General features: G+C 40.5%; 1 protein-coding gene across 12 annotated transcripts in view; it reads right to left on the bottom strand.

The window, feature by feature from the left end:
• The window catches only part of RABGAP1L (RAB GTPase activating protein 1 like), a 530,390-nt gene that overhangs the window by 44,844 nt on the left and 469,443 nt on the right, over positions 1-16,103 (bottom strand). The window contains exons 1-2 of one of the 12 annotated variants that reach the window (XM_073356450.2): positions 10,978-11,206; positions 8,942-9,480 (exon numbers count right to left, since the gene is read on the bottom strand). The exons of 10 other annotated variants lie outside the window; for them this stretch is intronic. In XM_073356450.2, coding sequence (XP_073212551.1) covers positions 8,942-9,052 — 111 coding nt within the window. In that variant the 5' untranslated portion in view covers positions 9,053-9,480; positions 10,978-11,206. Of the gene's footprint in view, positions 1-8,941; positions 9,719-10,977; positions 11,207-16,103 lie in introns of those variants that run through there. One more of the 12 variants, XM_073356449.2, reaches the window with a different exon arrangement.

Raw genomic sequence — 16,103 nt, 5'->3', positions numbered from 1 at the left:
AAAGGATCTAAATTTCACAGGTCCTCTCTGTGCAGTTGACATTCTTTGTGATGCTGTTAAGGGAAAAGTGATGTGTCATCATGGTTACATGCTTAAGAACTCTGGCATCACAATGAAAGTAAAATGCTGTATGTAAATACAACATTAGCACCTTACCAGGCCTGACTGCATACCGCAAACCAAATAATCTAACCAGCCTGCAGTGGATAGATTAATTATTCCCCTGTAATCTATCCAACAAATAAATACAAGGACTCCATTGTCATAGGTGGATTCAGAGGGTGCAAGTAACCTGTGAATATATTTGTGAATGTTTAACATAATCTGTCAGCTGAAGTATCTATCTCACACATCACTGTGGCCTCTCCAGGAGTAGATAACTGAGAAAGAGAAAATAGAGAACAAAGAAAACATGAGACCTGTTTGCTTCTTTTAGGCTTTGTCTACACTGGAGTATTTAAGGCCAGGTCTACACAGTTTTTGGACCAGTGTAACTATTTCAGTCTTTTCGTACAGGATTTATACCAGTACTGTATAACTGTGTCCACACTAGGGGGACTATACCACTTTAAGTTAAAGGAGTGCAACTTTTGTGTGCAGACAAGGCCTTAAAATAAACAAAATCCCAGTATGAATTGTGAGAGCCCTAATGTACATCAATCAATCCTTAACTAACAGGGAAGCCACTGAAGCCTTGTCCACACAAGGCCTCATCCCCAAACAGGTGTCAGTACTAGTGGAATTACTAGGAAAATTCCAAAGTGTAGACACAGCCTATGTGGTTTGTTGGAGACCATCACAGGAGATGGTGACAGGGAAGTATTTGGTAGATGGAAAGGTCAGACTGGGTCGAGGAGTTTGGACTCTGGAGAAGAGTCTTGGCAGTTAAAGAAATTGGGTGAGGTTTGTCATAGGGTGTGTTTAAGAACCAGAGGAAGGGTGACTGGTGTGTGAAATCACAGAAGTCAGAAGATTAAATTCTGAGCGACTGGGCGACGTGGGGAGAGAGAAACAGAATGTTTTAAATTCTTTCTTTTTTTAAAAACACCAATTTAACACAAGCTCACGAAAAGCACGTAGGAGAAAAGCTCTCTAAAAATTTCAATAACCTTCCCCTTCAGACTGAGAACAAAGAACTACCACTCCATTTTTCTAGACCTCCTAGAAGGCCTCCAGAAAACAACCACCACCACCACAGGGGAGATAAAACTCTGGAAACTGCTAATATTTAAAAAAACGCCTGGGAAAAGCTCCTTTTTTTTTGGCAATGGGTAGGGTGACCAAGTGTGAAAAATCAGGATAGGGAGTAATAGGAGCCTATATAAGAAAAAGCCACCAACATCCTATAAAATCGGGATATCTGGTCACCCTAGTGATGGGTGGGACGAGAAGGAATGAAAGAAGATAAAAAGGGCACAGTCAATGTTTGTCCTTTGCAGGGCAACTTTACAAATGACCTAAGGCCCACAACACAACAGCTGTACGTATAGGAGGCAGGTCAACACAGATGACTAGATATTATGGGGCTTCACTAAATCCAGAATGAAAGTCCCAATTTCAACAAAACAGGTCTCAATACCAGGACAGCCATTTAACTGGGATGTATATTTACCCCATCTGTAACAGGCTAACACCTGAATTGGTGTGGCTGTGCTCAGAACTTGATTTGCAGTAGGTACCCCAAAATGTTGGCTATCACCTGATTAGTGTAAATTTTCGTTCTATGTGATTTATTCAGAAATCAGTTTTACTTAGGTTGCTGCACATACAAAATATACGGGCAGAAAAAGCTGAGTCCTATAATGCCACAGCAACACTATTCTTACACACACTGGGTAGAAAAAGCCCGAGAGTCAAAAAGAGCATTTGCAGCATGTATTTAAAAATAGCCTTTCACGCTGCATTGTTTGCTTGGAGATAGTGTCCATGAAAACCATTATGATGGTGCTGGCTAGTGGCTAACAACGAATGAGTTCTATGAAATGAATCCAAGTTCCCCCAAAAGAGGTGCAAAACAATAGAACAGGCAGTTAAATGAAAATACAACTAAACTTTCCAATGGAATTTACCTGAACTCTGGATTACATCGGATTATACCAGTTAAACCTCTTTGATACAAGTTTTCTGCAGCTAACCTGAGAATTAAAATTCCCTAGAGTAAAACCACTCAGTTCTGGTACAAACTGCACAGTGACCAACTTTGATTTGCTTCTGTCAAGTTCAGAATATTAAGTGCACGGTAGTTTCAAATAGTCATCTTTCCCCTTTAATGACACTGAATTAACAGGAAGAGATGCATTCTGGCCTTATGCTTACTGTTTGCTCAAAATATTTTGCTCTTTTCCTTGTATCTTTTTATTTAGCAATCTATGAAACTGATTCTCCATTGCCTTGCACCTTCCACAGGTATTTACACCAGTGCAAAACAGGTGTAACACACTACTACATCTTAACGATAGCATTTTACACCCACTTTGCACAAATGTGACTACACAGGTGGAAAATCATAAACCTCTTTTTAATTTACTACATGGTAATAATGTTAGCTATGTAACTGCAGTGTAGTAAATTATGTTATTTACAAAATATGATAAACTTTCAGCATGAAAAACATACAGAAGTATTGCTCTCATAATGATGGTTTTGGAATGTAATTTAAGACGACCTTATCTGAAATCTTCCACATATTTGGCACTTTGCTTATTCAATTATTTATTATTTGTATTGTGGGACTGCCCAAAGGACCCAATTAGGAGCTGGGCCCAGGGACGCTGGAACAATTTTTATAGTGGGGTTCCTGAGATCCATTGAACCAAACTTGTATATAACGGAAACCACTTCAAGCCAGGGGGTGCAGCAGCACCCCCAGCACCTCTGGTTCCAGAACCTATGGCTGGACCTCAGTGTGATAGGTGCTGTACAAACACGAAGTAAGACTTGCCAATGCCTTAGAGAGATTTCTTTATATGGTAAGTGCTGTGATCCCACTTAACTCACTTGTATTTTTCTGAGGCAAAAGAAAAGTTGCTCCATTTCCTGTGGAAACGGCAGCTGAAATGAGTGTGAGCTGGGAAACAGCTGAAACTGAAGGGTAGTGGGGGAAGTGGTTTCCCCTCTTGCTGAGGGCTCATGCAAGGTCTTTACTGTTACAGTGATTAGAACTCAACAGCACCATAAAGTTAAGTAAGACTGGCCTTAGACATAAGCAACAGCCTGTGGCCCTATAGTTTTATGCTAATTTGGCAACTCAAAGTCTAGGCTGATTCCCTCCTGTACATCTTGGCACTGGGACCGATAGCAAAAGTCTGTGTTTATTATATTTACTTAGCATTAACCTTTTGTGACCCTGACCCATGTCAGCTGACTGTCTTACTAGTACTCCTGTGTGTCACACACTTACAGTAGGACTTATTGGACGAGAGGAATTATGATGAAACTAGTTCTGCCAACCCCCCACATTAAAAAATCATGACTCAGGCCCCCAAAATCATGAGATTGTCTTAAAATAGCATGAGATTTTAAAAAATAATATATTTTGGAATCTTTTTATTTGCTTTCCAGTGCTGGAGCCTTTAGAGTTCATGTTTTCAAGCTTTTCTCTGCCAGTTTTCTCTGGGAGGGCTAGCAACTGCCTTTAAAAAAAAAAAAAGCTGAAATTCTCATGTAATTGCATGAATCCAGAAGCTGGAGCTTTAAGAAAATCACCAAGTATCACTAGTCTTGTGATAAAGTCATGCAAGATGCCAACACTAGAAACTCATACTCTGAGGTACTTTACCCCAATCCAAAAGTGAGACTGGAAAGGGAAAGGAAGTCACAGAACAAACCTTTGCTGGAAGCTTTGGGGTGCTGAAAATTGTGGGGCACTGGAGTTCAGATAAATCACATCAGGTTAAGACCAAAGCAGACTGTGAAGAACTTCAAAAAGATCTCACAAAACTAAGTGATTGGGCAACAAATGGCAAATGAAATTTAATGTGGATAAATGTAAAGTAATGCACATTGGAAAAAAATAACCCCAACTATACATACAATATGATGGGGGCTAATTTAGCTACAACTAATCAGGAGAAAGATCTTGGAGTCATCGTGGATAGTTCTCTGAAGAAATCCACGCAGCGTGCAGCGGCAGTCAAAAAAGCAAACGGGATGTTAGGAATCATTTAAAAAGGGATAGAGAATAAGACGGAGAATATCGTATTGCCCTTATATAAATCCATGGTACTCCCATATCTTGAATACTGCGTACAGATGTGGTCTCCTCAACTCAAAAAAAGATATACTGGCATTAGAAAAGGTTCAGAAAAGGGCAACTAAAATGATTAGGGGTTTGGAACGGGTCCCATATGAGGAGAGATTAAAAGAGGCTAGGACTTTTCAGCTTGAAAAAGAGAAATCTAAGGGGGATACAATAGAGGTATATAAAATCATGAGTGTGTGGAGAAGTGAATAAGGAAAAGTTATGTACTTGTTCCCATAATATAAGAACTTGGGGCCACCAAAAGAAATTAATGGGCAGCAGGTTTAAAACAAATAAAAGGAAGTTCTTCTTCACATAGCCCACAGTCAACCTGCGGAACTCCTTGCCCAAGGAGGTTGTGAAGGCTAGGACTATAACAGGGGGTTTAAAAGAGAACTGGATAAATTCATGGAGGTTAAGTCCATTAATGACTATTAGCCAGGATGGGTAAGGAATGGTGTCCCTAGCTTCTGTTTGTCAGAGGGTGGAGATGGATGGCAGGAGAGAGATCACTTGATCGTTACCTGTTAGGTTCACTCCCTCTGGGCTACCTGACATTGACCACTGTTGGTAGACAGGATACTGGGCTGGATGGACCTTTGGTCTGACCCAGTATGGCCGTTCTTATGTTAGTTTGTAACTTTGGGATTTCTCCCTCCATAGACCTTCCCCCTCCCAACATGGAATGAGGGATAAACCACCTTCACAGCAGCACTCTTCCTTTTCCTTGCAGAGAGCTCACGAGAAGTCCAGGGATCTGCACCTGGGGATAGGCTATGGGGGGGGGGGGTGGGCAAGCAGCAGTCTGAGCCAGAACACCTGGTCACTTCTGTGGAAAGGCAAAGCCTGGCATTAAAGAGGAAGAAGCAGAGGAAACTGTAAGGGGAACCTTATTCCCACGGAGGGGTACAATTAACTCCACAGGTAAATTGTTATGTCTGACAGTGGAAGAACTTAACATTGCTTCTAAACTAACTTACCATTTAAAAGAAAGCACACAAACCTGTAACCATTTCCAAAGTCAAATCCCTACAAACTACTTCTGCAGAATCTCATTCAATATAGCATACCCATCTCGTGGGGCTATCTGGTACAAGTGACCAAAGCAGACTCAACAGGATTTGCTATTTAATTTCATCCAAAAATCATATGCTGTTCAGTCCAGTATGAGACAGTTAAATGTATTTTAAGGCTGACTGAAATCACGATGGACTGTATCTGCCTTATAGTATCAAAATGGAGCCTGACATGACTAAAAATTAACCAACTTCAGAAGTGTCAAGTGTGTGCATTTTTCAGTCCCTCCACTAAAAGCTGTAGGTTTTCATCTTTGCTAAGGATTTGGCCAGTGTGCTGAAACACATGCAGCAACTTGTGCTTCAGAACCAAACCCTGTACGCCTTGATAAGCACATATATTCTGTGATGTTAAAATAAATAATATAGTGATAATAATACTTTGTCCTCCCACAGTGTATTTCATCCAAAGATCGCAATACACTGTGAGGTACTATTTCCATTTCACAGATGAGCAAAAAAAAAGTGACCACAATGTTATTTCATCACACAGAGAGAGAACGTGGTAGAATCAATTAAGGCTGTAACTGAGAATTTCTGACACCAATTCCTCCTTTAACCACTCAGCACTAGTGACTCACATCTGACCAGGGGAACAAATGTAGAAAATCCAGACTAAACTATGCACAACGTGTTGTTGTCTCTGCACTTCTCTGAATTCGTACAAACCATGGATGCAATTGCTAGATCCATGTAAGCAGAACTTCCCAAGTAATTAAACTGTAGGCTTAGGCTCAGATGCAGTGTTTCTTACCATGAAAATTTTATCCAAATGATCCGTGAGAAATAGCCTAGTAGCATGGAAGCAATTGAGCATGGGAGACACTCAGGACAATATTCTTGGTTCTGGGCTGGTGAAACTCAAGAGCATGACAGAGTTTGAGAACTCAACTATAGCTATGCGCATGATAACCAACTGCTCAAACAGTGCTTCTGCTAGCCAATTTACAGCAGTGCTAGCTGTCTTAGAGAAAGATCTTATTCTGTGTTCTTGGTCAGGAAGAAGTTGCTGTTATGGCAGTTGCCTAAGAGAGGGAAGAGGGCTTTGTCTAGACTAAGATTTAATGAAAAAAGAAAAGGAGTACTTGTGGCACCTTAGAGACTAACAAATTTATTTGAGCATAAGCTTTCGTGAGCTACAGCTCACCTCATTGGAATGCATCCGATGAAGTGAGCTGTAGCTCACGAAAGCTTATGCTCAAATAAATTGGTTAGTCTCTAAGGTGCCACAAGTACTCCTTTTCTTTTTGGGAATACAGACTAACACGGCTGCTACTCTGAAACCTAAGATTTAATGGTGTGCAGTTAGAACATGTTAGCTAACACATTGTAAAAGCTTGGTGTAGACAAGGCACACAGCCTGTAACATTTGCTAAGCTGGTCGCGTGAAAGCTCAGGAGGTGCTTTGGCTTTTACTCAACCAAGTTTAGCACATGTTAAAGAATGCACTGTCTTGTCGACAGTAGACTTTTCAAATATGTTAGCTAGGGCAGTGGTTCTCAACCAGGGGTACATGTACCCCTTGAGGTACACAGATGTCTTCCAGAAGGTACATCAGTTCATCTAGATATATATCTAGTTTTACAACAGGCTACATAAAAACCCCTCATGAAGTCCGTACAAACTAAAATTTCAGACAGACAATGACTAGTTTATACTCTCTATATGCTATACACCAAAATGTAAGTACACTATTTATATTCCAATTGATTTATTTTATAATCATATGGTAAAAATGAGAAAGTAAGCAATTTTTCAGTAATAGCGTGCTGTGACACTTTTGTATTTTTATGTCTGATTTTGTAAGCAAGTACTTTTTAACTGAGGTGAAACTTGGGGTACACAAGAGAACTCAGACTCCTGAAAGGGGTACAGTAGTCTGGAATGGTTGAGAGCCATTGAGCTAGGGTGACCAGACAGCAAGTGTGAAAAATCAGGACAGAGGGTGGGGGGTAATAGGTGCCTATATAAGACAAAGCCCTGAATATCTGAACTGTCCCTATAAAATCGGGTCATCTGGTCACCCTAATGTTAGCTAATATGTTTCAACATATCTTAAATCTTAGTCTAGACAAGACCTAAGTGCAAGGAAGAAAAATGGCACCAGAATGAATGTGATTGGACAAAATCAAAGGAAACTGGCTTAGCTCTGGAGTGCTAATCAGGTGTAATGAAGAGAGGTCAGGTGCACATAAACGGCAATTTCCACAGGTAATGAGGGGAAGGTAAAGTAGTCATGAATTTAATGTATTTTTAAAATACATGGATAGGGCATATTTTTCCTCTTGTGAAAATTATAGATCTGCCACATATGGAGGAATCCAAGCACTGTTACCTAAATAAATTCTTTCCTTCTGATATTTACACAGATAGTATACCCACAGAGACCAAAAATCGCAAACAGGGTGTCTAAACATAGGCTCCTAGATAAGAAATCTGATGTTTAGTGATGCTTAGCATCTGCATCTGTCAATAAAAAATTAAGCTCAACACCTCTGAAAAATCAGGCTTGTAATTTGCAAACCCTCAATCTCACCAATGACTCAGTCACGGCAGACCCTTGCATGAAGCCATTCACAGAATCTGATCCTAAAAAATGTGGAATTGGGAGCCCAACTTCAGGCACTCTTTGAAAATCCTAGACGAGACAAGGTGCAGGGAGCTTTTACTTTGACATAGCTAGGTGAGGTCAACCCTATACCTCCAATCAGCAGTTGAGTTCACCTAATTACAGCACAGTAAAAACTACCTGTACCTTGTCTGGATTAAGATTTTACAGCAGGATAGCTAATGGATGAGTTATCTCGCTTTTTTTTTTTTTGTATTGAAGACAAAGCTGTTAACTTCAGTGGTATCCCACATATTCACAGGGGTCTGCATTAACAGATCCCAATGCAGGATCATGACTATACGATGCGTATAATGTACATACACGTCTCTAAAATGCTTTAGAACAGTAATTTGGTGCTGTATTTTAACTAAAAGGTTTGCATAGATGCTTATGCTGATCTTAAAATAGGATATATAACAACTCCTATAAAATGAGTGTGAAGTCTATGAACCATCATGTGGGCCAAATTCACAGCTCAGATCCACAGGAACTACGTTGATTTACACTAGCTGAGAATCTGGCCTTGAGTCTTTAACTGACATGCTAAGCCCTTGAAGTATTGAGGTTATTTAGCACTTGCTCTGTTTTTAGGAGAAAAATACTCTGTAATTAGTTCCAGTCTCATTTTTACTTCTTTCAGAGAGCTCAAAACACTTGAGAACCATAAAAGTTCAAATCAAAATTACACAAAAAAATTATTATACACACCACAAAACTAGCTTTTTTACTGAGCAATTCCTCCTCTCTTCACCTCAGTCTCAAAGACATTAACTCAATATGAACAGTTTAAATTATTACTGCAAATTAAATTACTATCATCATTATTATTACTATATCTGCTATTTCTCAGTACATATAGACAAACTGTAGAGAGATTTATATAATTTTTTAGAAGAACTGTTATTGCTTTCAATGAAAGGGCTCCTCTCCTGTAGGAGTATAACCATCACATGTTACAGTCAAAGGATCAACAACCTGTGAACAACAGTTCACAATCACAACAGCAACACCTACCACAGATTTGGGTTTGCTGATTGCCACCAGACCGGCCAGAAAATCTTCATCATATAGCTGGCTAAAAATATGGGAATTGTAGGCCACCACTATGGAGATTTCTTCCATCATTTTGTCAGCAAGCTCCCAGCTGTTAGCAGCAGCAGGTTCACTATCCAACAATGAACCTTATCTGAGTTCTTTGTGGGTGATGGTCGCCCACACCCACCTGAAGAAGCTAGAGTGGGTGGAGTGTCACAAGAAAAACCCCAACCAACCAAAGCAGCTCCTGTATGTAGTTTGTCTCTTGAGGTGGGAAGGGGGAGTCTCTTATCTTTACAGGAAATTTGTATTATAAATGCCTGCTCACATTCTCAGAGAAAGTAGAAAAGTAATTTACTGAAGTTTTCACAAATCCTAGGAAACTATTTAATTCCCTCTGTTCATCCCAAAGTTCTTTGTAATGATTCACTCTTTAAATCCAATATTTATCCACAGGCAGATGATTCTTCTTGTTGGGGGAGTTTGGTTTTCTACTGAATTCTTGCTTTATGCTTATTCTGCAGATTCAAAGAAAAGGAGTGTATAAATGACCTCTCGTATTCCCTCCACTGAATTTTTCACAAGTTTATAAAGCTATCCTCAGAAATACTTGAAAAAGCAGTCACTTTCTTCTGCACAGTTTTAGGTTGTCATTTGTGTCACTTAGGGTTTTTTGGAAAACCTGTACGAAAATTAAAGCACAAGTAGGGTTGCTACAGCAACAATATCAAATTACAAGCAAGAGTCCCAGCTATGGTAGAGATTTAACAGATGTTAATTTCCTTTTGTAACCCAGAGAGTAAAACAGTCACCTCAAAAAGGGAAGAATATGATGAAAAAATCAATAATCTTTTATCTAAACTATCTATACTCTAAAAAGGAAATATTTCAGGCAAAAGAAAACCAATAGAAATCCACATTATTTTTCCCAGGCTTGATTGTCCTTAGCATGAAATATTCAGGACTTCTGTAACTTTTAATTACAAAAGTGACAGGGTCTCAGACAGACAGTGTACAGTAGCCCTGTTGGTTGCTTCCTGGAGAATCAGTCTTGTCAAATCGTTTGTTTAAACATCCATATGACAAAGAAAAACTGCCAAAACAGAAAAAATAATTTGGAAAATGATAAAAGAAATTGAAAGTTATCAAATTATAAATGAAAATATAGTTCTACAGAAAAGTATAAATTGATTTAAAGAAATAAACAAAACATACCCTCTGAGAAAAACGCCCTTACGCACAGTTTTACTAGGAAAAGTAATCATTGCCAAATGAACACAGAGTAAAATTATATTGTCTGTGCTTCTATTTAGCCCCATCTATTACATTTTTTACCCCCCCTGGTAGCATTTTGTTCCAGCGACGAAAACTCCAATCTGTGCAAGAAATATAAATGGATTCAGTTGGGTGTTTTTCCTCAAATCAGAGTGAATGCTGGACACTGCAAACCTTACAGAGATTTCCAGTCCAAATTACCAGTCGCATATTGTCACACGCTTGCTTTCCAGAATAAACAGGATAAGATCAACGTTGCTCTTCTCTTTTTCCTGTTTTTCCTGAAGTATCTTTCAAAGATTACATGCGTATTTAAATAGCACCACGTGTTATTTGCATTTGAATAGGAAACTTGAGCAACAGCTGTAGTGTTCAGGATTAAAAACCATCATCTCTTTTGCTTAAATAGAGGAGGAAAAAAATTACACGTTATTGCTAGGAAACAGAAGAGTGTTCTAATAGGCTTATGGCAAACAAAAATGAGGCACTTGAGGTGAAATCCTTGAGATTAAGACAGTTTCTGATCATCTTGAACCCTTGCAGGAGAAAGACAAATATTTTCACTTGAAATTTATCTGCAATGCAGCTTTTGTGCTATATATTTCTCCTTTGCTTAAAAGAGGTTGTCTTATAATATTTCTTTTACTTGTTTCCCTCAGGAGAGGTAATTCAGATTCAAAAATTAGAGTGATATCCAGTAAACAATTTGTTTATCAAGGAGTCCAGCAGATAGATCATACCTTGTATTCTAAAATCTTCTTATATTTTCAGAAGAGCTGTAACTTGTACTGGGAAGTTCTTCATGTATGTTCTCTTCTGCTTCATGGCTTCAGGTTTTTCTTGTAGCAACACTTGCTGGCACTGAAAGCAGTTCTTCCTGCATTCACATTTCTCTCAGTCATGGTGACTCAGTGTGTGCGGACAGTATCTGTATATGAGGTGTGCTAACAAAGACACCTGTTGTAGGAGGTGAAGAAAGAAACTTCCCATAATTCCACACTCCTTGCTGGCAGCTGTACAGAGGCTGCAAACAGGGACTGAAATTACATTTGAACAGTCATGTGTGTACCAAGGGAGCGAGCACACAGAACAACAAGCAGCATTCCTGCGACAGTGAGAGCACAACTTAATTCTACACCAAGGGTAGGGGGTAGAGAATGCAGATATGCAAAATAATACCCAGCTCAGATAATTAAATCCTTCTAGTCAACTTTTTGCTGGTCAGAGATTATGGGGCAGATTTTACTCTCATTTTACACCAGAACAGTTCACTGACTTAAAAGGGTATTTTTTCAATCATGTGAGCTTAGCTGAGTTAGCCTGATGTGACTGAAAAGTCCTGTTAGAATGCAGGCAAGTTGTGTTGCCTGACTGGGTTGTAGCCCAGAAAGAGCCTAAGCTGCAACATGGCCAGCACCTGCATCTTAACAGCGCTTTTCAGTACTGTTAAGATAACCCGATTGAGCTAACACAATTAAAAACACAACCCGTCTGCCTATCAAGACATGGCCCAGAGTATCATTTCACTGAAATTGGGAAGAGGGGATATGCCTTTTCTACAGAAACAGCTCACAATCTCTTCAAGTCTGCCCACGTGTTTTCTGAACTTGAATACTGAGCCCCTCAGCAACAAAGATTTTTAAGCACTCCTTTGATGAATAACATATCAGACACATGATATAAAATCTATGTGCAGACTAGAGCTGCCTCACGTTACTCCTCATCCTTTGTAACAAATGCTGCTGCTTTGCATAACACCACACAGGTACTGCAGCAGCAGTCATCAAGGAAGTGGTAAAGCAGTTTTCCTGTGTCATTTGTATTTCAACCAGTTGGTCATGGGGAGGCAGGAGGGCAATCTTAGCCAGCCAACAGATGGTTAGGACAGCAGCACAAGATTACACTAGCTAATATAACTGACCTGAATCACATATGCTGGGATTTTACACATTTGGATGAAAAGAAAATACGAATGGAATATTACTGAATTTTGCATAACATTTACCTTTATGCAGCAAAATTCTGCTTACTCACCGGAGAAGATTCCCTCCCACCCTACCTCCAGCAATGTCTTATTCCATATGACAAGGGACCTTTCGCCTGAACGACTGAAATGAGTAGGTGAGGTAACTTCTGTTGTTGGAACAGACGTGAAAGAGAGTGCAGCTAGAAAGCTTGTCTATTTCACCACCCACCTTGTCTCTCTAATATCCTAGGACCAACATGGCTCGACCCTCACTGAAAAGAGTTATATATGCTGAGTAAGGGCCCTCTCCAGATTCTGCCGCCACTCCTTTTATGAAGCAGAGTTTGGAGTTTCCTTCAGTTACTCCAAGTTGGATTCATTAACATAACAGACTTCAGACAATTACATTCAAACCTGTTTGTATAGCACTTGAGGTGCTACCTGGCAGCGTTTAAAGAGATTTTTGCATAGTTTTTCAACCAATACAGGATGAACAATGGTACTATCATACCCCTTTCATAACTTCCCCACCATGTAATGAGAGGTAAGATCTGTTTCAAATGCAGCCATTAAAGTGGAAAACAGCTGATTAGAACAGAAAGCTTGTTTATCCCACATTAAAGGTCTACCCTCCTCCTTACCCCAAGAGGATTACTGGCAATTAAGAAGCCAGAGGAGTGGACAAAAAAAAAAAAGAAAAAGAAAATTCTAGCTCTTAATTTGCATAGGGAGTAATATTACTCTCCCACAGAGCTAAATATCACAGAAAAACCCCTCAGGACTGTAAAATGGCTGATCAAACCTGGGCAATCCCAGAAAACACTGCTGCACTCCAGAAAGAGTTTAATCCCACCCTCTTCATTAGGCTGATTCCTAGGGTAAATCACACTTTTGTAGCCTGGGGAATGCCAGACCAGCCTTGATTTAGGTGTTACCTACCTCAAGATAAGCAATAATCAATACAGTCCTATGTAGATATACCTTTGAGAAGGAATATTAACCATTAAATAAGTAACTGGCTGGAAACAATCATAGTAAAGGCTCATATTCTAATTATGAACTAGTTCAAATTTTAAGAGAAACATAATTAATTAGGAAACCCTGTGGATTTTCTGACAGGTTTCAGAGTAGCAGCCGTGTTAGTCTGTATCTGCAAAAAGAAAAGGAGTACTTGTGGCACCTCAGAGATTTACAAATTTATTTGAGCATAAGCGTTCGTGAGCTACAGCTCACTTCATTGGATGCTCATGAAAGCTTATGCTCAAATATATTTGTTAGTCTCTAAGGTACCACAAGTACTCCTTTTCTTTTTGTGGATTTTCTGTTTTTACACAAATATTAAGTATAAAGTGATATTAATGGAGAGTGTCATGTAACTTCATAGCAGTGGTGTATGCTGAACCAGATGCCTATTGCTGGGCTAAAGCTTTTCATGGTTTTACTTTGTCAGATAACATGGCCTACATTTTAAAAAATGTGTGTGTGTGCACCTGGGTTGTGCCTGCAAAAATCCTGCCCACATGTGTACAAATCAGGGTTGTACATGCAATAAGATATGTATGCATGCAAATCCTTGACTTTTGCAAGTGTATTGCCTTCCTTGTAACTTGGGTGCAGGCAAAATTGTGCACTCAATCTTACAGATTTAAGCCAGCAAACCAATATACTTTAGAGAGTTACTGTTATTCTTCTGGTGGTAGCAGAGGTTAGCAGGACTGGAATTGCTGAGGTACAGCCTTTTCCAGCAAGCCGGTGACTCTGGAATTCTCTCCCCCTCAATATAAATCTGTAGCAAGTTTTAGAGAAAAGGTCAAAATTTTTGCTTCTTTTTTATTTTATGGCTGTGCTCTGGCTGTGTTTGAATTATTTACTGCATGCATGGGTGAAGGAAGGGGAGATGAGATTTGTTTCCCTTACTTTGTTCTACTCCTATTTTAAAGTTAAAAAAAAAAAAGCTTTAAAATTGTTCAGGCCTTCTCTATAGATTATAAGGAAGCAAATTTGCAAAACCTGAACTCCTCCTTTCCTTCCTCCATCCTTTGCAAATCATCTGTATGCCACACAGAAAGCTAACACTGACCCAGGTTCCCACTGTAGTTATTGATGAGTAAAGATCTGTCTGAGACCCACCTCCCAGATGCTCTTTCCTTGGCTGTGCACAACAGCAGACCTATTACCTCCCTCGGCATACACACCCCAAATGCAAAAGGGAAGGAGAGCAGGCCAGCTGTGGCTGCCCCAAGACACAAGCAATAAAGTGATTTTGAAGGCCACTCCTTTCTAAACAGGGTGTAAAAAGGTTCATCTCAACTTTATGTGGAATTTCAGGTTTTGCGTTTTGCTGAAGCTTCATGTAAACCTGCAGGACGTGAACCTGGCAAAACCAAATCCCCCCCATTTGATTTTTAAAACCTGTGTGGACTTTAAACAGGTGATAACGTCTGTAGCTGTGATTCTAACCCAGTGGTTCTCAACCTCTCTCAACTGTACTCCTTTCAGGAATCTGATTTGTCTTGCCTACTTCAAGTTTCACCTCACTTAAAAACTACTTGCTTACAAAACTGAGACATAAAAATACAAAAGTGTCACAGCACACTATTACTGACAAATTGCTGACTTTCTCATTTTTACCATATAATTATAAAATAAATTGATTGGAATATAAATATAGTACTTACATTTCAGTGTAATATGAGAGTCTGTTTTTCACTTGTGAGTCTTGTCTGAAGCCTGAGCCCCAGGTGGCAGGGCTGAAGCAGGTAACTTAGCTTTGCCAGGTCCCCTGTGGCATGGAACCCCTGGCAGCTGCCTTGCTTGCCACCCCCTAATGCTGGCGCTGCACTTGTGACCCCCCTAAACCTGTCCCGTGACCCTTCTGGGGGCTGCAACCCCCAGGTTGAGAAACACTGATCTTGATGAGTTGAGTACTCCCTGGAAGACCTCTTAGTACCCGCAGGGGTACACGTACCCCTGGTTGAGAACCACTGTTCTAAACTACATATTGACACCCAGCAACATTCAGCTCCATCCAGCCTTTTAAATTATGGCTCTCTCATTTCTTACTGAATTAAATCCAGATTTTAAAATTTAAATATTTTACATTTCTTTCCTATATTCCTTATTTCATTTTCTTTCTAAAGCTATGTCTACACTACCACCCATAGGCACCAACTCCATGGCTGCTCTGGGGCTGCAGCACCCAGGGGAAAAAGATGGTGGGTGCTGAGCACCCACTGGAAGCCCCCCATCAGAACCTCCTCCTTCCCCCAGCACCTCCCACCCACCTGCGGCCTCATGGATCAGCGCCTCCCCCTCCGTCCCAGCGCCTCCTGCCTGCCACAGATCAGCTGTTTCACGGCATCAGGAGGCAGTGGGAGAGAGGGGGGAGGAGCGAGGGTGCAGCGCACTCAGGGGAGGGACGGAACTGGGCGGGAAGAGGCAGGGTGGGGGCAGGAAGAGGCGGGGAAGAGGTAAGAAGAGCAGGGTGGGGTGGGGCATTGGGGGAAGGGGTGGAGTGGGGGCGAGGCCTGGGGGAAGCACCCCCCGCAGATTAGAAACTCGGTGCCTATACTACCGCTTGTGTTGGTATAATTTATGTCGCTCAGGGGTGCAAAAAACAACCCCGGGCGACATAAGTTACACCGACATAAGCACCAGTGAGGACAGCGCTAGGTCGGTGGGAGAGCTCGCTGGGGATGGTTTAATTATGTCAATGGGAAAGCTCTCTTGCGTCATTATAGAGCCACTACACAAGTGATCTTACAGCGGTGCAGCTGCATCAGTACAGCTATTCTGCTGTAAGGTCTCTAGTGTAGACATGGCCTAAGGCACTAGCAATTATTTCCTTACTTTCCTCTCCCCGCTTCAGCTTTCTCAAGAAATCAATGGTGAATTACTCAC

The sequence above is a fragment of the Lepidochelys kempii genome, chromosome 8 (assembly GCF_965140285.1).
Source record: "Lepidochelys kempii isolate rLepKem1 chromosome 8, rLepKem1.hap1, whole genome shotgun sequence".
Classification (NCBI taxonomy): Eukaryota; Metazoa; Chordata; order Testudines; family Cheloniidae; genus Lepidochelys; species Lepidochelys kempii.
This window is presented reverse-complemented; position numbering and strand designations above follow the sequence as displayed.